The 24,246-nt window shown below is 38.4% G+C and overlaps 1 protein-coding gene across 1 annotated transcript in view; it reads left to right on the forward strand.

Annotated features, from left to right (window-relative positions):
• TRIQK (triple QxxK/R motif containing) overlaps positions 1-24,246 on the forward strand; it is a 64,257-nt gene that overhangs the window by 28,557 nt on the left and 11,454 nt on the right. The window contains exon 3 of the mRNA XM_082044475.1: positions 20,503-20,588. Coding sequence (XP_081900601.1) covers positions 20,503-20,588 — 86 coding nt within the window. The remainder of the gene's footprint in view (positions 1-20,502; positions 20,589-24,246) is intronic.

A 24,246-nucleotide genomic window follows, 5' to 3' on the forward strand; every position in this document is an offset into this window, starting at 1 on the left:
TATTTTGCATTTTCTGCAGTGAACAATGATTTTGTCTTCCATACCTGTGAGAGGCACAAGAAGACCTGAATGCAGTTCTTTTTTTGGCATGGCTTTTTCAATAATGTTCAGGTATAGTACAGTGGATTTTACCTACCAATCATTAGAAAGAAATGGAGTGAAGTGAGTAGTGGGATTTTCTCTGAAGAAATACTTTTCCAGAAAAGAAGCTGCAGTCTGCTATGTCGTTTCTGGAATAGATGGGGACTGTGCAAACTAGAATGAACTGCACAGGGAGAAACATTGAATAAATTGCAAATCAAATAGAACTAAAGGTACAATCCTTAACATACTTCCTAGTGTGAAGTGTCTCAGAAAATCAACCTGTTAAGTACAATACCAGATGGAAACGATTGGTAGAGTTACAAGAAAATCAGACTCATGTCTGTAACACAGGAGGCTCCATGTATCTTGATAGGCAGCTTGGAAAACCACAGACCCTATAATGTATATTCCATGGAAGACTTTCTGTCCAAATGGCTTAATGGAAAAAGCAAATATGACCTGTTGTGTTTGTGCAGAGAAAACTATCAAATTCTAATGAGTAATCGTCATGAAAAGGACCAAGAGGGAAGTGCTTTCATGTACTCTTCAGAGACGGAGAATAAAATATTTTGGCTGCAGCAAAAGCAGAAAAAAATGTAGGCCACAGAGAATTGTCTTCCCCATCTCACTTCTATCACTGTTGCAAAAATAGAAATTAAAAAGCATAGTTCAGTGTTAACTTTTTTGCTTTAGCCAGCTACCTTTCAGATAATTTTTAGTCTGAAGGGAAACACTTCCTACAGTCAAGAGTCTTTGAGTAGGAAGGTTGGATTTTATGGTGGCGGAGATTTGGGACAGGTATCACACTGCTGAATTTAGCAAAGTTATTTCAGATGCTTATCCTTGTTACTGGGAGCAAGATCCAATCCGTAAGAGTGAAGATAAAATTAATAACATTTAGATACTGGAAGAGCTTAAGATGCTTCTTCACAATTTGTTTGTAGTCTGTTGTCAAAATACTATAAAAGAACTGTGCATGTTGCTAACTTAGTAATAATTTTGGAAAAGTTTCATGATAAAGGAAGCTAAACAACTGTATAGGTTGTCCAGAGAAGTTGTGAAATTTCCATGTCTTGAAATTTTTTGAAACTTGAGTTGTATGAAGACATGAGCCATGTGATCTAACTTTGAAGTTAGCTTTGCCTAGCTTCTGGTTAGCATAGGTAACCTTCACAGGGCCATTCCATCCTGAATTATTCTGACGTTCTCTGCCAGTATTCTCATTTGTTCCTGAAATGCTGGGAATATTTGCTTAGAGTGGTGCTGGCACAGAGTCCTACCACCAAAAAAGTTCTCAGAGCTGCTCAGTACACTCCTGTGCATGGGTAGGTGAAGAAATAGAAAACCAATGATATGGTACTTATCATACATCGCTGCGTGGGAATCTCGGGGTGGGCTGCATCAGCATCTTAAATTATGGCTTGTATCTTTATTTTGATGACCAGCTAGCTTGCTACCAATGCTGTCAATTTGTCAGCCAGAAATCTTAGAGGAAAGGTCCCCTTGTTCCTGACAATCAGCCATGATAATGAAAGAAGCTATTTTATCCTTGTATGTATTTGTACTTGTAAAGTAGAGATAAGAAATACTGAAGCCATTAAATATGGCACTGGAGACAGTGGATTTGAAGTACTGAGTCCTGCTTTGCTCATCCATGTTTAACAAAGGTGAACTGAAAGTGAGAGAGATGCTGAAAGAACTACTAGGGTGACCAAAAAGAGCCTTGTTTAGCAGAGCTGAACACAAACTAAGACAAATTTGTTTCCTCTCAGCGAATGTTTTAGGAGTGAACACTTGGGAAACAACGTTCCATATATGTACAGTCTGTAAGTGTATACATTGTCCATGGAGAAATGTAGCTGGAAATTTGAAGACAGTTTCTTGCCAATAGGAGACTGAGCTTCTTGAGTAATATCCTACTGGTAGGGCTAAACAAAGAAGAAACCAAAACAAACACCCCCCCAAACAAAAATCCCCCAAACAAACACAAAAAAAAGTCCCAAAACCAAAGTTCTAACTTGTTTTCCAACTAGCCTTTTTCTATTATCAGTTTTGAACAAAGCTGAATGATATGGGTGCCTTTACTGAAAGAGTACTGGATTTCAGTAGTTCACCAAGTCCTCCCTAGTCATATGTTCCATATGGACAAAGTTTCACTGTGAAGTGGAGCAGCTTTCCGAGATATATTTATAGCCAGAAAATGTATTTGGAAGGATTACCATAACTTTCTGACTGTAGTTTTACTTATATAAAAATTAATTTTGAGTATTTTCACCAAAATCAAGATTTCAAGAGAACTGAAAACATAATCTTGATTTTCACAGGCTTTTTCCTTTTTGTTGAACAGAATATGAAATTCATGCTGAAAGTCCAGGCTGAAAGGAGAGAGATGAGGGAAAAGGGGCTCATTCCAATCATAACTTTAACCTTTGTTTCTCAGGGCTTGTGCCTTCCACATAATGTAATGAAACTATCAGAACATTTCCACAGCATCATCTTTTCCTGTTGTGTTTTTTGTTTGTTTGTTTTTTAATGAATGTCTGGGTGTACATTTGGTGATACTGCTCTTTTTGGTTTTTGTGTTATAGAAGTGCAGTACTTAACAGCCTATCCGTAAGTATAGTGTGGAATTTCTCACAGGATCCCCAGTTGTACAGCTTTGACAGGACTTTCCTATGTCACCCCTTGGCCCTGGCTGCTGCAACATGTCCCGCTGGTAGGAAAAGGATGTGACTCAGGCATTCTTGTCATCAAAAAATGTCAATGGGAAACTAAAAAATGGTTCATACCAAATACTTGTAGCAATTAGCTCATCTCCGGGGGGCAGAAAAGAGAAATGCAGAGTATCTGTAGGTTGTTAAGGAACCTGGGAACATATTTCATTTAGTAAGTAAATAGGAGGAGTTTGGAAACAGTTTACAGCAGGTGCCAAAGGCTGTGGAATAAGGGCACGGTAATATGAGCTGTCTCCATTGCTTACATTGCTGATTGAAGTGCTGTCTTTATGTGGACTTTTCCTTCTCCACCTATTTATTTATTGAGCAGCGTATGCAAAATCAGTCATTTCCCAATAATTATTTTAACCTAGCTTAGCACAGTTTGAAAGAACTTCATGTGGGTGTGCAACACTAAGCATTACTGAAATCTTTGGCACGAAATTGCTCAGATCTTGGAAGTGCATAGCAGTATGGGGGATATTGAAAGAGCTTCATTCCTAATAAGCCTCGGAAAAGGTCGATATATTGGCTAGAGTGAGTTATAATTGGGTAAACACCCGGAGTAGAAAGTGATCAAGGCAAACAATTTATGTGGACATATCACAGGGACATATCAGCCAAGGCTCCCATTTGATTGTGGTGTGGAATGCTGGCCTCAGAGAAGAATGAGGTAAGAAAGACTGTTGCCATGTTTCACCTCATCTAATCTCTGCACTTTTCCTAACCCAAAAGAAGGAAGACTGTTATCTGGAACTGCTAACACATCTGATGAATCCAAATATGAATGTCTTGTCCAAGATCATACCCAAAACATGTGGCCGACAGAGGAAAATATATACTGGTCCTCATACCCTAACCGTAAACATATTTGTCACCTTCCACTGGTCCCTTGCCTCATTTACTAAACTTAATACAACTTGATCAATGAGTCTTATAATCCATATTTACTTAGCTACTGAAAGAGGAAAGGGCTTCTGAGCAGCATACATTATCATAAAATGATAAAAATTCATAAAATTCTGTATGCTGGTATATATGTTTGGAGCAGACAACTTTATATTTATACTTCGACTTTTCAGTGCCTGCCTTTGAACTTGCTAGTATCCATATCTATATTAAAAATACAGGTGGGTCCCTAAAGATTTTTCCTATGATATTTCTGTGGAGAAAAACAATAAAAAATAAAGCACTAGCACGCCATGGAGTGAACTGTCAGTGAAGTCATTTTGGCATGCTCTGTAGCCCTTTTACTGTAAGAAAAAGAAAATTACTGATTAGAACATGAATATTAAATTAGTATTCTATTTCTGCACACTTTTGGATTTTGCACCAAAAGAACTAAGAAGTAACTTAATGTAAATCGTCATTTCATGTGTTTCACTCAAATGCTAGTTGCACTAATTTTTTTTTTATAGTTTAGTGTCCTCTATTCTGCAAATGCAGAATCCCTTTGCCAAATTCTTAGAACTTGACATAATCACATCCACCGGCTTTTTCTTGGATCTAGGAAAAGTCTGTCTGTCGTAAGGACTGCCTTGTTACTGAAAGTGAAATTGTGTCTTGTCTCTTCTGAGGAAATGTGCCATTGAAAAACAGGCCGTAGGGAGGGTGTGTGGCTTTGTTTTGTTCTGTGTTTTGGTATCTGTCTACAAAATGAGACATTTAGGAAAACAATACACTCCAAATGTAAGACGAACCTGTAGGTTGTGAGGAACTGAAAAATGACTCTGAAAAAGAAATGCATTGACTGTTTTCACTCTGCATGCTATGTATAACAAATGTGCCCTTCCTGGTGTGCTTAAAGAACGGAATCAGTCAGAGCGAGAAATGTTAATTCAGGTCATTTACAAATGAGCTCTCATCTGTCCTGAGCAATGCCCGTCCCGTCTGCTGGGAGCCCACTGCCATGGACACTGGGGGATTCTCTGCTGATGCTGCACATCAGGACTCTCCCGCAGGAGATGCACTTGAACTAGGACCAAGTTACCGCTCACCTAATGGTGCATAGCTGAAGTTGTGTGTCCCCTATCAACTGCTGGACCACATTAGGTCACTACTCAGAGGGACTTCTTCAGCCACGGAAGACAGTGGGGGATGTAGGGATACTTAGCACTTCTGTGATCACAGTGGTGTCCATGTAAACAGTTTGTGAGGAAATAGGCATAGCTAAAAGTTAGTTTTATGTTTAATTTTGTATGCTTTTAATTCCAAAAATTGAAATAGTTTTGTGCATCATTTATAAATATTTAGCATGCATTTTTAGTGAACAGGAAATTGACTTTAAGGGTCAGTAGCAGATTTGGTTATTTTTTGGTACTTTTTGGTATTTTTTGGTACTTTTAAAAATTGTTTCTCATTATTTTTGTAAATGTAATTTTAAAATGTTTAAAAAAGATTAATACAAGCCATCAGAGAATCACCTCTAGTAGATAACACTCATGAGTATTTTTTACTTCTATTAGACCATTAGACCGGAATCTCAGAGTTTTTGATGAGTACCGAAGTCTTGCAAAGAGAAGAGATTTCCCAAGGTCACAGAGTAATTTTATGGAAGATTCAGGAATAGAAAACAGCTCCATACTTTATCTGTTCTAATCAAATAATTTTCCAGATGGTAAGCTGTTTTCCTCAGCAGTCTCTCCAGCTTTCGTATGTTTCCTACAAGAGGCAGCATACTTGAAAGATCATCCTGTGGAATAAAGTTTTGGTAATAATTATGCTGAGAGCATTCCTTGTTTCTTTCAAAAAATTGCCCTAATATATGTCTTTCACTATTTAAATTGTTTATAATATAGTCATGTTCAAAATAAGACTATTACTGAAAGCAACTGACTTCATTCATTAAAACAGCAGCAGAGCACCAATGCTGGTGCAAATGATGAAATAAATTCAAAAGGTCTCAGATAAACTCATAACCATTACTGTGATGGCAAAGTAAATGGAAAATATAGCATTTAAGTTACTTGACAAAAGGATATGCCTAAAGAGAAGATGTGAAGTAAAGCCTAGCTGTTCTTCATTATTTATTGAAGATTGCAATATTTGTGAGTGACACCAGACATTCACTTGTAAGGCAGCAAGTCCAGTCCTGAAGTCAGGAGTAGGATGCCAATTTTTATATGTTTTAATACACTACATGCATACACACGTAGTTCCTTTTCTGTCAGCCTTCAGAAAAAGAAAAGGATAGAGTAGTATGTCTAGAAAAATAAATGTTAGCCAGGCTCCTCTATCCTATTATCTTAACACAAACATGAATCTCATCACTGGCTGTAGCCCAGTTTGGCTTTTGAAGGTAAAATTGTGTCTCCTAATATGCCTTCAAGACATTATTATACCTGTAATTCTGAGGTCCATAAACCATTACTCTGGGTGTTCATAAATATGCATTTCCTTTACACTTTAAAGTAAGCTGCTATTGCTGTCATTCACTTTCAGTTAAGACCTGTCAGGTGGTGTTTCTGTTGAAGGGAAGAAGTTTAAATCATGGGCGAACTGAAGATACGTAGTTCTTAGGAGTGCTAAAATTATGAGTGAGTTGGAGAGATTATTCCTCACAAGTAATTTTAGGATCCTGAGGGATAATGGTGATGTGTACAAGAGATGTTCCCTTCTCCGCTAATTCCATTAAAAGCCTCTTGATTTCTGCATTGCTGGAGTGAGACTCCAAAAACCTGCTTTTCCATCTTGCATAATCACTTTCACAGTATCCTGTAACATCCACCTCTGCTAAGACTGTCAGTGCCTCGACTTCTGGAGTGACAGTGATATATAGGTCTGACAAAGCATCCTTCGCAATATGCTTCATTGAAGTGAGAACTGCAAATGCTGACAGTATTACCGGAAACCTTTTACTTAGACAGAATTAATAAATTACAACTTGTATTTTTGGATGGTCTTGTAATATACAGCTGGTCCAGAATGATATGACTTACTAGTAAGGAATTACTGCATCTTGGCAGACAGCATCCAATTTATTCTGAATTCTGAGAAAAGCATTATCCGCTGGATAAGACACTGGATCAGGAGTTAAGGCATTCAAGATCACGGTCATGCCATTCTTCTGGTGCCTGACCTCAGGCAAGTCTCTTCACCCAGATGTCTTTTGTTCCTTCCCCCACTCTTTCTTTTTTTAGACTGTGCCATTGTCCTTGGGGTCTGATGTGGCTCTGATGGTCCATAGGTTGTCCTCCTTAGCTCTTCCAGCTTCTGTGCTCCTAAGTGAACATCATGAATCCCATACTTGGTCTAAATCATTAAACTGGGTCCATCACCCACAAGTTCCAGCTCCAGTCCAGGCTCTGTTTGGTTCAGAGTTGGGAAGCTTTTCCTTAGCAAGTCGTGACCAGCGGCGAATTAACAGTGAGTCAGTCTGAAGCAAAGAATGTTTTTAATCTTGTCAGCAAGGACACAGGCCAATGCAAAAAAATAAGTTCAACTTAACAAGGCAGGCATTAGAGGGAAGAGACTCTAGTTTCTCCTGAGCTGGACTGTTCTGAGGGTCTGCTCCTGGCTCATCACATGAGTTTGCCAGTGTCCTTTCATTGCCACAGGCCTTTTTGTTTTTCATAAAATCATATATATGACTTAATGCTGGGTAATGTACTAATATCGTTCAAATACTGCCATCCTATTGCATGTGAGAACAGAAGACTGTGAAACTCTTAGAAATGGATGTGACACAGTGTGTCTGCAGTGTAAGTCCTGTACTTTGTTTCATAGGGCCTTGCCTGTTCTTTGCGTTGCTCAGGTTTTCCTTGCCACCCAGAAGATCTCTGTTTCAGCTGGGGAAAAGTAAGCTGTGGATGACAGGTTGTGTCCTTCCCTTCCTGACGTAGCTGTCCTCATCCCTCCTCTAAGCAAAATCCAATAGCAGAACAGGTGGTCAGGTTTGGTTGGGGAGGTCTGTGGTTCTTGTGAGGATGCTCATGGAGGAGCAGGGGCACGGGGGAAGGGGTGACTCCAGACCCATGTGGTGCCACAGTCCCACTGTGACATCCCCTGGGGACAGGCCCTGGTCACCTAATAAGTTTGGACACATCAGGTAGTGTGGAGTTAACTACAGAAGAGAGAGAGAGATCCTCCCCTCCTGAAAGTGACCCTTTATGCAGAAGGTTGAATATTATTATTACAGTACTTGCTGATGTTGTGGTTCTTATTCAGCAACTACTGCTGTGAATGACTCAGTGATGTCTGGCAGTAGCATGATATACACCAGAGTAATTGGGAATAAATCTCAAATTGCTGGTATTGAAAAAAATTTCCAGGCAGTGGTTGGTTTGGTCCTGTTCATGTGCTCAAGAGTCTAAACATATTGGCAGAGACGTGGTCTGGAAGAGTTTCTTGCTGATTCAGGTAGGCTAGGGCTGTTGAAGAGGTTTTCTTCAGTGGGGGAAGAGGGAATGGGGTATTGCTTTCCTTTTGATCATGATCCTAGAATCATTTACATGTGTATTGGTTTGTTTTTTTTTTTTCCCCCCTAAAAAAATACCCCAGTAGGGAATATTTGACTTCTCCTGGGACCTCAGTCTCCTCTCTTCTATTTAAGGTCAAAAGAAAGTAATTTATGTAAGACAACGGGAGAAATTTCTGGCTGTGTAGTTGTGGGTATAAGAAGAACAGAGATGATGTTTTGTGGAACATCTGTTACATAGATATGTTTTATTGTGGGGAACTGAACTGGATGACCTGGTCATCAGTCTCAATATTTTCCTTTATTGTCTTTAAGTGCTCTCAGTGGAGAACTCTTAGTAGTATTTTCCTACCTTCCTGCCTAAGCACAGGCTAGCTTTTATTGGAGCTAACCTCTAGTAATTATAAAGTCAACATCACAATAACAAGCAAACAGATGGGACGTATAATATTCATAAATTATTGAACGCAGCTTCTTCATCCTTCACAGTAAGCTCTTCAGGACAGGGACAGACAGTGTCTTGTGAGCAACTACAGTATAACAAGGAGGTAAGCAACAGCCAACGTTATTTGTCAAATCAATCAGATTTTCTTCTCTGACAGAGCAGCAAACCTTATCGATGGGGAAGAGGCAGAGGTTCCATATGCCTTGACCTTGTCAAGGCTTTATGACACTGTATCCAGGTAAACAAGCTAGAGATGCATGAATATGAAGCTATTGCAAGCTGGCTACCGAATGGGTACAAAAGCTGTTCTCAGTAGTTATTAATGGCATATTGTCTTTTTGTGAAGGTGTAATGACAGATCCATAGTGGTCTGTCCTGGAGCCAATATTTTAATTGCTAGTGGAATGGTGAATTTAGTTTGCAAATTATACCAATATGGGAGGCAGTAAAGAGATAAGAGTTTAAGATTAAAACTGTATTTTAGAAATTGATGAAATGGCTTGGAAAAATAGAATGTGATCCAACAAGGAAAAGGGCAAGATTCTTAATTTTGGTAGAAATAACCAATCTATAGACTGAATATGGGTAAGAAATGCTTAGGCAATAATTTTGGAGAAAAAGGTTGTAACAGTGAGCAGACTGACAGGCAGACTGTGATTGAATGTGTAGGGAAAGTATATATATAAAGGAAACCATTAAGGCCTCAGGTGAAGTACTGTGTTCAATTTTGTACAAAGATCAAAAAAAAAAAAAAAAAAATATCCAGAGAAGAGTAAGAGGAGCCCAGAAAACAAAGACTGAAAGTCTGGGACTGAAGGTCTGGTTCAATCTAGAGAGCCTAAAACTTACGAGATGTTACGGCAGTCATTACATATATAAAAGCCTTATGCAAAGGAGAAGAGAATACATCAACTGTCCTCCAAATCTATGGTGAACATGATGAAAAGTAATGTGCTAAGAGATTTAAGTTAGATATTGGACATGAGGAAACCTTTCATGATAAGCCGAGTGAAGCACCAGGGCAAAGCAAGTGAGGCTGTGCCATCTCCATTTTAAGGACCTGTTTTTCTGTGACTCTGTAGTCCCTGTGTAGAACATAGTTCCTGGATGTGTCTTCCAGGTCAGTATCCATGACAATGACGTAGTCTCCTCTCCTCTCCTCTCCTCTCCTCTCCTCTCCTCTCCTCTCCTCTCCTCTCCTCTCCTCTCCTCTCCTCTCCTCTCCAGTAGTGAGGTTCTTGTTCTGGTTCTATCTGGTTCACAAGGTTCTATCTGGCAGATCTCCTTCTGTTCAGTTTTTTCCCCCATTAAGTGAGCTATGAATAAACCTTCAAATGGAATATGTTAAAAATGGTCTGAGGCCTTTAGAGACAGAGGTGGCAAAGACTAGAAGAGCATTTGCAGGACTTGCTCAGCTCTGGACCTATGGTGCTGCATGCTACCTCTGTCTTCCTAGAAAGCTCTGACTGTAAGTCTGTTCCCACTTATTTCAGGGTATATCACATTTTCTTCTATTTGCAGCCAACAAAGTGTAATGAAATCAACTTAAGCCAAGTTGGAACTGGGTGCAGTCTGTCTTAGAAATGCATAAAGACTTTGTTTGTGTTCAATGTCCCTCTTATCATGCATTGCACTGCCTTTTTTACACCTCTCATCATCTAGTCTTTGTTGTCCAAAAATTATCTAATCAAATGTCTGATAAAAATATGGGTTTTAATTGCATTAATTGTGGATGCTTCATAGAATCATAGAACTGTTTGGGTTGGAAGGGACCTTAAAGATCATTTGGTCCCAAACCCCCTGCCATGGCCAGGAACACGTTCCACTAGACCAGATGCTCAAAGCCCCATCCAACCTGGCCTTGAACACTTCCAGGGATGGGGCATCCATAGCTTCTCTGGGCAGCCTCTTCCAGTGCCTCATCACCCTAATGGTGAAGAATTTCTTCCTTGCATCTAATCTAGATCTACCCCCTTTCAGTTTAAAGCCATTGCCCCTTGACCTATTTTTGTTTTGCTTTTCTCATTTTCAGAGTTTTTACTAAAACATGGTTGATTATATTGAAGTGCAACTGCTAGTAGTTGTTCTATAGCAAAGTAGCAAAAGTGTTCAAAACTACTTGTGCACATTTATGCACGTATATATCTGATGTATTAATTGATGGAAAAGAAGCAAAACATGCACCCAGTGATCTGTTTCAAATTAATTGTGTTAATTTCTTTTTAAGAAAGGTATTTAATATTTTCATAGTTGTCTGCTTGAGTACAAAATGTTAAAGAGATTGTTAGAAAGGTTAATTGAAGAACTGCCACCATGTGTGTTCAAGATGCTCGCTTTTACAGGGAGCTATTACTTTTCAATGGCTGTAGGTATGCACATGTTGGGCTTGAGCAAAAGACTGTAAAATATCATTTAGCATTAAAATGAATGAAAAAGGATTGCCCGTCAAATAGTATCTAATAAGCATCAATATTTCAGTACTGTTCTTCATATCTTGTATTGTGGTCTTGCAGTTAATCGTGTATATTCTACAGGTACAGAAAACAATGAAATTACCCAATTAGCTGATTTAAAGTATCAGTGTTACTTTTTGGTTTCTACATTATTGATAACCATTTTTCTGAATTTCTTTTCTTAATAGCTTATATAGATTTTTTAGATATTCCTTAAAAGAAGAATCAGAAAAGGTGCTAATTTAAATATGTTCTTAATTACTCATTATAATAAAGGTGTGTCTTATACAAATTTTAAATGTAAAGCATTTATTTAATGAAATGCTGCTTTTCATGGCAATTTGTAGCAAATTTTGAGGGATTTTCTAAGGCATTCTGTTACCAGACAGAATATTATTTTTAACAAATGTTACCAGACTCCAGTTTTGGAATCAGGGAAAGACAGCAATAATTAAATGGGTATGTTTTGGGATAATTAAGGATGCTTTATATTTTGGGGTTTCTTTAATCTTGCATGCAGCATAAAAGGAACTTACTCATTTTAATGCATCCTTCTTGTTGGCTTAAAGCTGAGATATAGTTGCTTGAAAATTAATTTACCCCTCATGAATGACTGGTTGGATTATCTTTGTAGCATTAAATGTCAACCCTGAGCTTAGAGCACATTGTGTCTACAGTAAAAAGTTGTCCCTGAGCACTTAATGTTGTGTTAAATGATGATGTGTCCTTTGCAAATGTATTATTAGTGTCAAGCTGTTCCGTCTCTCAAGATTGAAAAATGGTCAGTGATTTGAGCTGCCATTAAACCTGAATAAAAAAAGAGGGAGGCTGTGGGGGGTTTTCATGCCTTTTCTGAGTACAGAGACATACTCTTGAGTATGTATAAGACATATCAAAATGTTTCTGTTAACCTAAGACTCAAAAAACTCCATTTGGAATCACAGCAATTAAAAACAAGAAAATCTCGCTTCTGCTTCTGAGGAAAAGAATGGTCATTGAATACATCTGTGGCACTAAGAGCACAAAAACCAATAATAAATACTTGAGAGCTTGGTCGTGTTTCTGTAGACATGAACGAAAGTTCTGGTGCCAATTCTCAAACAGAGATCATAACACTACTACTGATGTGTGATTTGCTTTCTGATTTTAACTGAGGTAAGGCCTGAAATTCCTTTGGAATTTTGTTTCTCTGAGGTTCTTCTAACATCCTAAATAAATAGTTATTTCCAGTTTTAGAGTTATAGTGTTGTGGATGAGCTGTGCATCTTTAAGGTGTGTTGTGTGAGTAGAGTTTCACAGAATTTCACTGGATTGAAATTCTGTTGCTCCATGAATATACAGTGACTGATTTAAAATCTCTCAAAGATATTTAATCATATACTTCTGTACACGCAGCTTAGAAGCTGGGTGCACAGGTACCATTATGGATCTGTGTGATATTACAAAGCACTAGAGAAAACACTTATTTCCCCATGGCAGACACCTAAGTTGCTGGCATTAATAAAGGCCCTTAAAGAAAAATGCTGCTACTGTGTATGAGATGGTAGAGCCCAGTTTTGAGGAGTCCCAGGGCACACAGGGAAAACAAATACTTATATTCTCTCATATTAAAAAACAAACTAATGAAAAAAATATGGATTTGTTGAAAGTACAAACTGATTTGAACTTCTTAGTCCATTGACTTGCTGTTTATAGACCTTACTGAATTAATTTGGTGCCCTTTAGTTACATTACTGTAGTTACAGTAAGGTATTTTAGACAATGTGATTTTGTGGCCAAATTCTCCCTGAGCTATGAGCCATTTAGCTGGTTCCAGGGAAGTGTTCCCTGATGACTGGAAAAAGGCAAATACTCTGCCCAGCTTCAAGAAAACTGGAGGGATGATGTGGACATACTTGAGTGAGTCCAGCAAAGGGCCAAGATGACCATCTGGAGCATGGGATGTCCAAGAAGAGGCTGAGAGCAGTGGTTTGTTCAGCTATGAGGAGGCTCATCTGAGATGGTATTGCTGTCTATGAATATTTGAGAGGAGGCTACAGACAGGGTGAAGCCTAACTTTTCTCAGAGGTGCACAATGGTAGGACAAGAGGCAAGTTAGAACATGGAAATTCCAGTTAGGTAGGAGAAAAATGTTTTTTACCAGAAGGATGGTCAAAGTTGGAAAAAGTTGCTTGGAGAGGTTGTACAATCTTCACCTTTGGAAATACTCAAAACTCAGCTAGACAAGCCCAGCTAGACTAGCTCTGTGAGCAACCAGAGCTAACTTTCAGGTTGGATCCAGTTTAGAAGCTGGCTGTGTTGTGAGTGGAGGATTGGACCAGATGACCCCCAGAAGTCCGTTCTAACCTAAACTGTCCTGTGAGTCTGTAGCTTAAAGCCCCAGGGACCATGGCTGGCACACAGGAATGGTTCTGAAGAAGCAGTGTGATAATTATGGTGCATCTTCACAAGAGTGGCTGTGTAGTACAGAAGTAGCTAACTGGCTTGAGAACCACCATGGCACAGCTGAGCAGGGGTGGAATTCACTGGGAACTGCCAGCTAACCTGTGATTTTAGATGCTTTTTGCAGTCCCTTTAAGGGTCTGTGATGTCCCCTATATGGTACTAGCAATACTTAAGATAATTACCTCAAAGGTAATTTGGCCATGTCTGCAGATGAAACGAGAGTCCAGATAAAATCATGTAGAAAACGAGCTCTTCTTCTCCACTTGTTCTTGAGATCTTGTTTCCCTGGCTCAGATTCATTCTGCGTAATCTCAGAGGTGTAAACAACCCACCTGACGTGGATGCTGAACAACTCTAGGCCTTCTCTGTTGTTAATGACAGTAAAATAGGTGCTGCCAGGGAGCATGTTAGGCTGTCCTAGGCTGCTGTCTCCCACTCTTTGGAGGAATCTCTCTATCGGAAATAAAGAGAGACCTAAACAAGCAGTCACCTGAAACTGAAGTCAGGTGCAATGGCTTCCATGTTTTGTATGTAAAGAGGTTGTGGAGAACAGTGTGGCTGAGCCTTCCTCTGTCTTGGACTCTCACCCCTGCCAGCAAGATCTGACTTTTCCCTGTTAAGGTGGGATAGTAGAGGAGATGCTTGAAGCCAGACTGTGGAAACCCTGAAAAGACCAGAGGACCATTTTCTTGTTCTATGTTTGTTCTTTAGGGTTTTGTGGAGGGTTCCTGGAGCCTTTGCTATTTCAGATCAATAATCATAATAAGAACATTGATTTCAATGTAACTAGGTGTGTGATTTCACACTTGCAGTTTGACCATAAAGCTTACCATGGTCTGTCTCTAGTTTCTAATCAGCTATGTATACATTTTAATATGGGTTTCAGCATCAGTTACATTAATGTACTTTAGTTAAACTACTAATGGTAACAAATTTACCCAGTATTTGTAGGTTTATTACAACTTAATACTTTAATATATGAAATTGATTGCTATGAAATTGATTGCTATTGTATGGAAAAGGTGTTATTAATGGTTTGATTATTAATATAATATCAGCAGAGAAAGATTCAGGACAGCAGTTTCTTGGTTGTTGCGAATTATAGTGAAAGTCTTGAAAGGAATTTTAAATATGTACTGTTGATTAGCAAATTTTACTATCTGTCAGGTTTTTTGGCATACTGTAAATAACTCATCTTCAAATAATTTGTCTGAGTAATTAAATTTAGATTGCACATTTCTCATTTCAAATATTTTGACTCTTATCTATTTGCTTTTCCATTGTGGCTTAATTGGTGTAGTCTATATAAACGGACAATAAATTTATATACCTTTGTTATAAAGATCAGTCAGTGAATAGAACTTGGTATTCATCCCAGACAGAATTATGATTTAATGTATTTGCAAGATTAAAGCACTGAATTTACTTTTTTCTAATTAAAGGCAATTAAAGATTTGCAGACACAAATAAAAGACAATGAATTGAGGAATAAGTGTAGGAGCAAGTCCATTTGCAGGTGAAAAGAAGTGCCTTTGAAGCAGAACCAGCTGTATTTTCATTGAAAGAATAACAGTTTAGGAAGCTTTTCTGCATGTGCTTGCTTGATAGCATAATGTACTCATAAGCAGCTTACGCAGTACAGTATTCAGAAAATAGCAGTGCATTAATTTTTAAAGTAGCAAATGCAGGCGAAGAGCAATGCTGCCACATGATGATAATGAAGGTGGATATTGTAAAGTCTACTGAGAGAAAAGAAAGCAGGGAGCTCCTGAAATGCGAACATTTATAAAACAATAACTAGATATTCATATGATAATAAGCTTGGACAGCAGCATCAACAAAGGCCAAAGATGCAGTCCTGTGTCTGCTTAAGCCTGATGAATTGAAAAGCAGAGAAACAGTCTTTAGTCTGTTATTCAATTCCAGTAATGAGCTATTGTTATTTAGAATGAAAGAATAAATTTCGAGAAGGGTTGGGAATCTAATTTTTTCCCTGTAAAGTTATTATGTAGATTTGTTCAGGTTGAATCTTAAATCGTATCACCTTTAAACACAATCTTAAATGTAGTCAGTTTTCTTAAATATAGAGCTCAGCATGTTGCGTTCTCAGCTACATGTATAACAGAGCTTGGTATGTACGCAAAAGTACAGTGTTATTCATACTACCTGACAATGTCACAGTATTTCTGTAGAATAAAAAAAAATGGTCACCCAGAACTTAATGAACTTGTTTAGCTCATATGTATTATTTAACTTAAATTTTGCATTAATCATGGTGTCATTGGAGATTTAATTAAAAAGAATACTGATACACAAGATCAGGTCATCTCTAATCTGTTATTAAAATTATTGAATAGAAGATCTGTGGGATCGCAATTTCCCTTGTGAGTGGAGATAACTGACAAAAAGTGTTGTGAAATCCATAGATTTTTAATCCTAGTTGCATGAGGAGAAGCAAACATTGCATATTGTATGAATCCTTAATATTGGCTTTGAGACACTTGGGCATTTTTCACAATACACCTGTCTATAGCTCAAAAAGTACCTATATTTCACGCTTAGTTTCACCCTTTTCTAATTCGACAGCCAGTAGAATAGTCTTTGTTTCTACTTGTGGAAAGTTTTCAGAGCAGGATCTGTAAACAGGGCTCAAGTCAATTCACCTGCTGCTGAGGTCACTGGCACCAAAGGAATGGAACAAACTCTACAAGAAGGATGGAAGGAAGGAGCAGGATGAATGGTGAGCTCTGAAGAGCTTCCAAAGAGCAAAGACAGCTTGAGACACTGAAATTGAAAGGTGGATGATCTTTGCAGCTGGTCTGAGGAAGGGCTGGCAGGAGGCAGGACAAGCTGAGAGATGATGGCTCTAGTCAGTAAGAAAAGTTGCCTTATCATGGACTAGTTCTTTGATCTTAAAAATCGAAAGAAAGTGATAGACTTGAGAAAAGTTGTGAAGAAAGAAGTGGCAGGTTTGTAAAAAATAAATGGAAATTTGGGTAGTTATATTAAAAAAAATTTAAGGAAAACTGACATTGGAGTTTGAGAGAAGAGATGAAATGAAGAACTGATAACAAAAATGAGAAGTAGAAGAGAATTTTGCTTAAGTAATAAAAACCCTAAGATTTGGTCTGGAAGTTTTCCAGTTCTATCTCTTTGGCGGCTTCTTCTTGCCTTCCTGCGTTTCTTCAGGAAAACTCAGTGTCTGTCCTGAATAGACATTGGATAAAGCAGATGAATGGGCTTTGTCTCATGAGTCCATGTTAACTGGCTTTGACGGTCACTTCCTGGGAAGAAGAAACAGCTCAGGCTGATGACTCTGACAGATCAATGTACAAGAAAGCTTGTGGGATAAGTGAGATAAAACTAGAAGACATTGGGAGTGTGAATACATGTATTCCAACTGGTTGAATTTGCAGGCCCAAAAGAATGTAGAAACCTTGTATTATTTATTTCTGCTTGTTTTCCAGGTGGTAATGATCAGTATTCACATGGTAGGGGCTTTGCATTTCATAGTCCTTTATAGTCCTGTAGTGCAGTGACTTTCCCAAGGCCTCAGAAAGTTCACATGTTTTAAGAGTACAATTGCGGAATCTGGTTTTCATTACAAAGAACTCCACAGGTGCCCTTTTTAAACTTTTGCACTTGGTGGACTCAGACTGTTTCCCTAACATTTTTTTTTTTTTTCACTTTTGGCTTTCACCTTTAGCAAGCAGAGAGGTAAATTAATAGCAGGTGCATAGATTTGGAGAACTACCAGCTTTAGAGTCATTATTAAATAACCTATTTGTTGTATAGGGGGGTTAGTTGTTCATATCAGATTTAATATAAATCTGGAAGTATTATTTTGATAAGTAGAATCCAGTCTTAGCCATAGCCATTATACTGGAATAAACAGTAGCAGAGTGCCTGAAACCAAGGGAAAGAAGACCAGTAAGCTTTCCCTTTTCTAGGAATAGACTTGGTCCTGCCGATACATGTAGTACACAGACCAGGTCTCCTGTTCAATATGTCACTGCTCATGTCACCTTCAGAGCTGAGCCTTGCAGAAAAGGAGGGAGAATGGGCAATGGGAGGGAGGTGGGTTTCAGTAGCCAACTTGTTTCCCATTGCTAACGGGCCTTACAAAGCTTTCTAGTTTTCATTGTCTAATGCTTTTACATCACTAGAAGGGAAACCTCAGACTGTCCTGCTTTATTTACCCCAGATGGGAAAGCAGCAAACCTGAATTATGAGAACTGAAATTGAACTTAGCCCTTGTCAGTTATATACTTGTAAACTAAGGTATTTTTCATGCTTAAAACATCTCAGATGGATACATTTCTGTAGTTTGTTCTGAAGTAAGTAAAAACAGCTGCATCATTTTATTGAAAGTTAGCTCCCAACAAACAAACAAGAAAATTTAAAACTGGGATATATCTATGCCAAATTTCAGCCTGGAGTGAATTTTTATGAGTTATAAACTGCCATTTATAATGGAAATCCTGACAGCTCTTTAACTATTACATAGCAAAAGTACAATTGCAGTGCTTTAGAGAGAAGAAACGTTCTCTTTCTGGCTGGCTTCATCTCATGACTTAGCCATTTTGGTGGTTCCTGCAATTCTTTCTCTAACTGTTCAGAAAAGTTACTGTACTCTTGATGCATCCCATTATCAGATATCATTGACTTCTGAAGAATGATTCTGCAGTGGTCCTGTCCTGCAAATGAAATACATTGACTGGATTAATATATTGGAGCATTAGACATAAATAGTCATTGTGTAATCTTTTCTTCACTCTGTCTTCTAAGAAAGTTCCTTGGATAGATGCTTCTCTCCCCCAATAGACACAGTTTCAGTTATTTTTCCTTTTGTCATTGAGTATTTTCTAAGTTAGTTCAGGTCTTTTATTAATAATATCTGACCAAATGATAATAGAGAGGCCTTCACAATATATAATCCCTAGGGCTGAAGAGAGATTATACAATGGAAGCAAGTCAATAATGCAAATTCAACATCCACAATATGCTACAGAGAAGAGTTCTGTATTGAATATGAGCAGAGTGATGGAGTAGACAAAGGCAGAAGTGTGTTTCCTGGAATCTAGTATATCACTGGAGAAGACCTTTCTTTTCCAATTCATGTTTCAGAATTTCACCACTGCACTAGGTTGAGGGAGGTGATTCTGGCCCTCTACTGTGCTCTGGTGACACCCCACCTGGAGTCCTGCATCCAACTCTGGAGGCCTCAGTACAGGAAAGACATGGACCTGTTGGAGAGGATCCAGAGGAGGCCACCAAGATGATCAGGGGGCTGGAACAGCTCTGCTGTGAGGACACGCTGAGAGAGTTGGGCTTGTTCAGCCTGGAGCACAGAAGGCTCCAGGGAAACCTTCTTGCGGCCTTTCAGTACTTAAAAGGGGCCTATAAGAAGTATGGGGACAGACAGGACAAGCAGTAATGGTTTTAAACTAAACATGAGGAAGAAATTTTTTACAATGAGGGTGGTGAAACACGGGCACAGGTTGCCCAGAGGGGTGGTAGATGCCCCATCCCTGAAGATGTTCAAGGCCAGGTTGAATGGGGCTCTGAGCGACCTGATCTAGTTGAAGATGTCCCTGCTCATTGCAGGGGAGTTGGACTAGATGACCTTTGAAGGTCCCTTTCAACCCAAACTATTCTAATATTACATTTTTGAAGGTGACCACAAAATGAGAAGCTTGCATTATTGGTTACGAATGTAAGACTGCAGCTGGTTGAGCAAATGGAAGTATTACACACATGAAACTACTGGACACAATTTTAGAGAAAAGGTTAAATTATTTGAATGTTACAGTGATGAATGTTAAATGTAAAACTAGGTAAAATTAGTGGTTTAAAATGGCCAAACATTTCTGCTTTTAAGCATTGTAGCTCAGCTTTGGACATAGGCAAAAAGGACAGAAAGGTATGTATGCATTAGGGGGAGAAAATGGAAAGGAGTTTTTTGAAAAGCCAAAATAGCTCCACCCCTATCAACAGTTTCTTCACAGATTCCTCTTTTCTTTCTCCTCCTTTTGTGACTGTATCTGTACCTTGGCTTCTGGTGACTTACAAAGCTATACTTAATAGTACATAGCACAGCAGTAACAGGCCCTTCAGATAGCAAAAATATCCCTGAGAGATATCAAGTGTTTCATGCTTTATTATTGAGATAAATGATTTATGCCATTTCTAAGTACTTGCATGTCCTCCTCTGAACTCAGTTTGTATGGACTCACAGTAATCAAGCACTTGGCTGCACAATTTGTAGCTCTAAGAGATAGCCCCCATAACTTTTTAAAAGACACTTCTAGAAGATTCTGTGTAGCATGTTTCTAGAAGCAGATATTGTGAAGCAATGGTTTTATTAGTACTTACTTGGACTGACCTGTGTGTATCTGAGTTCTGATACTTGCAAATAATGTTCCGGTTGAAAATGATGAAACATAACAGGAAGGTTCGAACTAGGTGATCTTTAAGGTCTCCTCCAACCCAAACCATTCTATGACTCACCATAATGTCCTGTATTACACATTTATATATGCATTAGAGGTGAACAACCAACAAAAATTGTAATGAAAATTTTGTTTTGATTGAAATGTGATGGAAAAACGTTATCCACCTTTAATCTGCTTATTTGTTGTCTGATGCTTACTGAACAATTTAATAAACGTTGTACTAGGGGATGGCTATCTGTACGTATATTTTGATGTCTGTCTGGAGTAATAGGTTCTACGCTGATTTGTCGGCACTTGCTTCTGTCATTTTCCGTGTCAAGGACTGTTGTTCCACAGATTGGGCACCTGTTTTATAAAGTAGCTCCTGTGTAAAGTGCTGGGCTGTGGAATGTTTTCAAAATATTGGATCTGGCTTTTCTACAGAAATAATTGCTGACATTCTTTATCTTCTTTTTGCATCATTTTCATTAAATATGCTTTTCTACTCTAGGAAAACAAGATTATAAGAAAACCAGGCCTATGTTAAGAGCTACAAGATTAAAAGCAGAGGCCAAGAAAACTGCACTAGGCGTAAAGGTAGAGATCTCTTTGATAGCTTATACCACCTTTGTGTATATGTTGTTTCTTTTCCCCATAGACGTACTGTGTGAATATTGATTTCTGAGAGATATTGTTCATGACATTTCAAAATCTAAGTGGAATGCCAGAATCTAAAATATTTATGATGGATTGCTTTTACTTAACCCTAAAATAACTAGAATAGTTGAAATGCTATAACATTTTAAGTAGTCCATGTCCTTATTATGATGCATACTTACTTTAAGGTCAATAACTACTGTATGCTTAGACAATTGATCTTTTCAGGGAGCCTCTCTGCACACAGAACAAATGCTTTAATGATTTCATATAGTTATAAAAATTACAATAAGCATCTTCCTTCTTCCTCTTCCTATCCTACATCCAGGAGTAATTTAAAAACTCTATTTGTTAAGTGTTGTAAATTCTCAGCATTATTATCTCAGCCCATCCTTCTGTACCGCCTCTGACTTGGAAACAGGCAGCTTAACTAACAGCAAAACAGATGGAAAGGTACTGAACTTTATTTTTGGAAATGTCCCTTTTTCAGGCAAGTATGAAGTATAATAATGACTAGTTGATCACAACTCTGAGTCTGAGCAAGGAGGGCAATTAGGAATATTTTGTGCAATCTACTACCCAGCGTGTCATGAAAACGGGATTTATATGAATGTGCATTATTTAAGTTGCATCCCATATTTTTCCCTCAGACTTATTTTGAATCAAATTGATACACAATTATCTTAGCAGCAAGGGCAAAACCCAAGAAAAATAAAAAGTGGATCAAGTACGTGGGTATTCTAGTGAAAGAAACTTAAGAAATGTTAAAAGAAGAACATTTTCTTGTTTCTGGCAGATGAGAAATCAATTTTTTCACGTTATAGCTTATAGCAAATGCCAAGGTATTACTACCAAGCTGTAACAGCTGTTGAGCTGCCAGATGATGTATTTGGTTGTCTTCCAGAATTTGCTATTATAATCACGAAACAGTGCTTTCTTTTTGCTCCTGATTGCTGATCTCGATCAAGCATTACCGTGCAATGCAGTATGTTTTCATAACATAATCTCTTCAGTTAGCGCTGTGTGTCAGGTTTTAATGAGAAAAAGTAGATTGCCTTTTTTGTTTAAAGGATAGATTATTAACCTTTTTGAGTTCAATGGTTTTTTCCTTCCTTTCTTATTAAATTTTACTTTTTCTTTTCATTTTACTTCCAATGACATGACCTTTTAAAAGTGGTGTTCTACTTGGAGACTTTTACTGTACAGCCTAATTCTTTTAAAATGTGCAAGTTTTTTTGAGTGTCTTTGATGAGTAAGAAAAATATGAACCTTGGTCTTTAAAGGCTTTTTTTTTTCTCCTTATTTTCTTAAATAATTCTTACTTAAAAATGAGGGACAATACAAAAGCATGTGTGTAAACATATATATAATGAATAATCAAGTATTATTGAGCAAAGAAATCCAGAACAGTTTATTTTGTACAAATATGTTCCTGCATGTTGTAGCAGACCCGCTGGGTTCTAAGAATGAGTTTTGCCATCAAGGTGCACACGTTCTCTCCGGGTCATACTATTACGTGTTTCTGGAATTCTGCTAGTTGCAGTGTGCAATGTCTCGGGTTTGCAATTCTGCCACTGCATTTAAAAACAAGAGAGAAAGATATTCTTTAAAATCTTGTCTTATGGCTGTAACAGTTTTTGGATACCTGGGCCTTAAAATATGACCCTGAATCATCCCCAAACAGATCACAGTCTCTTGCCTTGCTTCCTAATTGCTGAGAAAAGCTGACAGGGCTGAAGCAAAACGGAAGGTAAGTTGGCACCTTTCCCTCCGGGGAAATGCTTGTGGGGGAAGGAAAGCAGGGCATTTGTGTGCATCCTTCTCACTGAGCCTGCATAACGCCAACAACCTCAGGCTTACTAAATGGTACAATACTTCCACTAGAATATGGGCAATCCCTGCAGAATAAAGCTCTGCCCTTCTCCTGACAGAGCCTGCAGCGCTCAGCGTGGAAGCGAGGCAGATTTAATGTCTCGGGATAAACCCGCACCTCTTCCCGCCTCACAGTGACAGCTCCTCGCCGTGCTCCATCCCTGTGGTTCTGCAGAGCTTCGCTGTGGGCACTGGATGCGCCTGGAGGGTCTGCAGGGAGATCACCCGTCCCACCCCAGGAGAGGCTGCTCAGGGACACAGCTTCTGTGTCCCTGTTGTGAAACCCCATAACCTCTCCCCTTCTCTTAGGCAGGGCTGGATTTGCCTCAATCTGTTGTTAAGTTCCTCCAGCAGTCCAAGAGCAATCATCTCCTTACATTCATTTTCCACACTGATCCCAGATACTTTTCTGTCGTCTTCTGGATAAAGTTTTGAAGTAAAAGTTTCTTGGAGTCTCCTGCAGGGTGTTAAACTGCTCCTCATGTCCATGGCTGTCAGAAGAGGCAGCAGAGTTGTTCTGCCGTCATGTTTTGATGTACATTCATGAAACTATTTTGAGGCTTAAGTGTGCATTCCTTTAAGCGTTTCCTAACATTCAGAGCTTTTGAGTGTCCCTGAGCTCTTCCTTGGGGAAGGTATCATCACAATTGTCACTTCATATTAGGAAAGTTTTCTGATGGTGGTAAGTGACATGATTCACCTTCCAAAGGCTGGGATTGCAGTCTTTTTATGTGATGCAGGCCTCAGTTCTGTGCTGTGACAGCTGATTAACTTCAATCCGTGTTAAGGAAAAAAAAAAAGGTGGTGTAATTACAGTGCAGTGTAATAAGTAGGCAGCACTTTAAAAAGAAAGGTCCAAGGTTATTGTAAATCTCTAAGAAAACACATACAAGTGTGTATTTACCATATATTTTATTTGTTTATCCAGGTTTCAGTACATGATACAGTGTGCAGTGTTTCAAAATATATTAACATTTCCCCATAAAAAAGATAAGTTGCAGTAAATAAAAATATTGTAGAGGAAGGAGATCTTTATCGTACACACGGAAGTACAAGCTCTCTAGGAAAGAGGAATATTTTTTGTAATTCTGTGAAATACCTAACACAATAAATACCATCCTTCCATTTAAAACAGTAGGATTTTTAGTACCCATTGCTACCTCTAGAGTTTTTTTACACTAGTGTCCTGAAGAGCTCGTATTTGTGGCTGTAAAGTAAGACTTCGTGTAGTATTTAGAAGAAAAAGAGGACTGGAAAATAGTGGAGGGATTTTAGTCATTAATTTCTATGAAGATAATGAAATTCCGCTGTTGTGTGTTTTACTGGGAGAGCTGACAACATTTGCTTAAAAAAAAAAAAGGCCCCATAAATGACATAAAACTTTTCAGAACCAATCCCCTGGAGATCCTTCACATTTCATCGCTGGCATACTAATTAGCTTGTCTTGTCAAACTTTGATTGCCTTGTCATTTTAATGCAAGGTTTAAAGTAACAAAGTTCCTTTCAGTCACTGCCATTTAGTACTTTTTAATTTCCCCAATGAGACATTTTATCCCTATTGATAATGTCAGAGAAGCAGCTAAGCGCTAATAACTATCAAAAGTTAGTTCAAGCAGGGTGACCGTGCTAGTATCTAGTGTACAATATTTGCTCTTTAAATATGTTTTAAAATTAAATACTGTAGCAGAACTATCTTGCTGGGTCTGTATGTGGGACACTAATGCAG

The sequence above is a fragment of the Streptopelia decaocto genome, assembly GCF_964273445.1.
Source record: "Streptopelia decaocto genome assembly, chromosome: 2".
In the NCBI taxonomy this organism is placed as follows: domain Eukaryota; kingdom Metazoa; phylum Chordata; class Aves; order Columbiformes; family Columbidae; genus Streptopelia; species Streptopelia decaocto.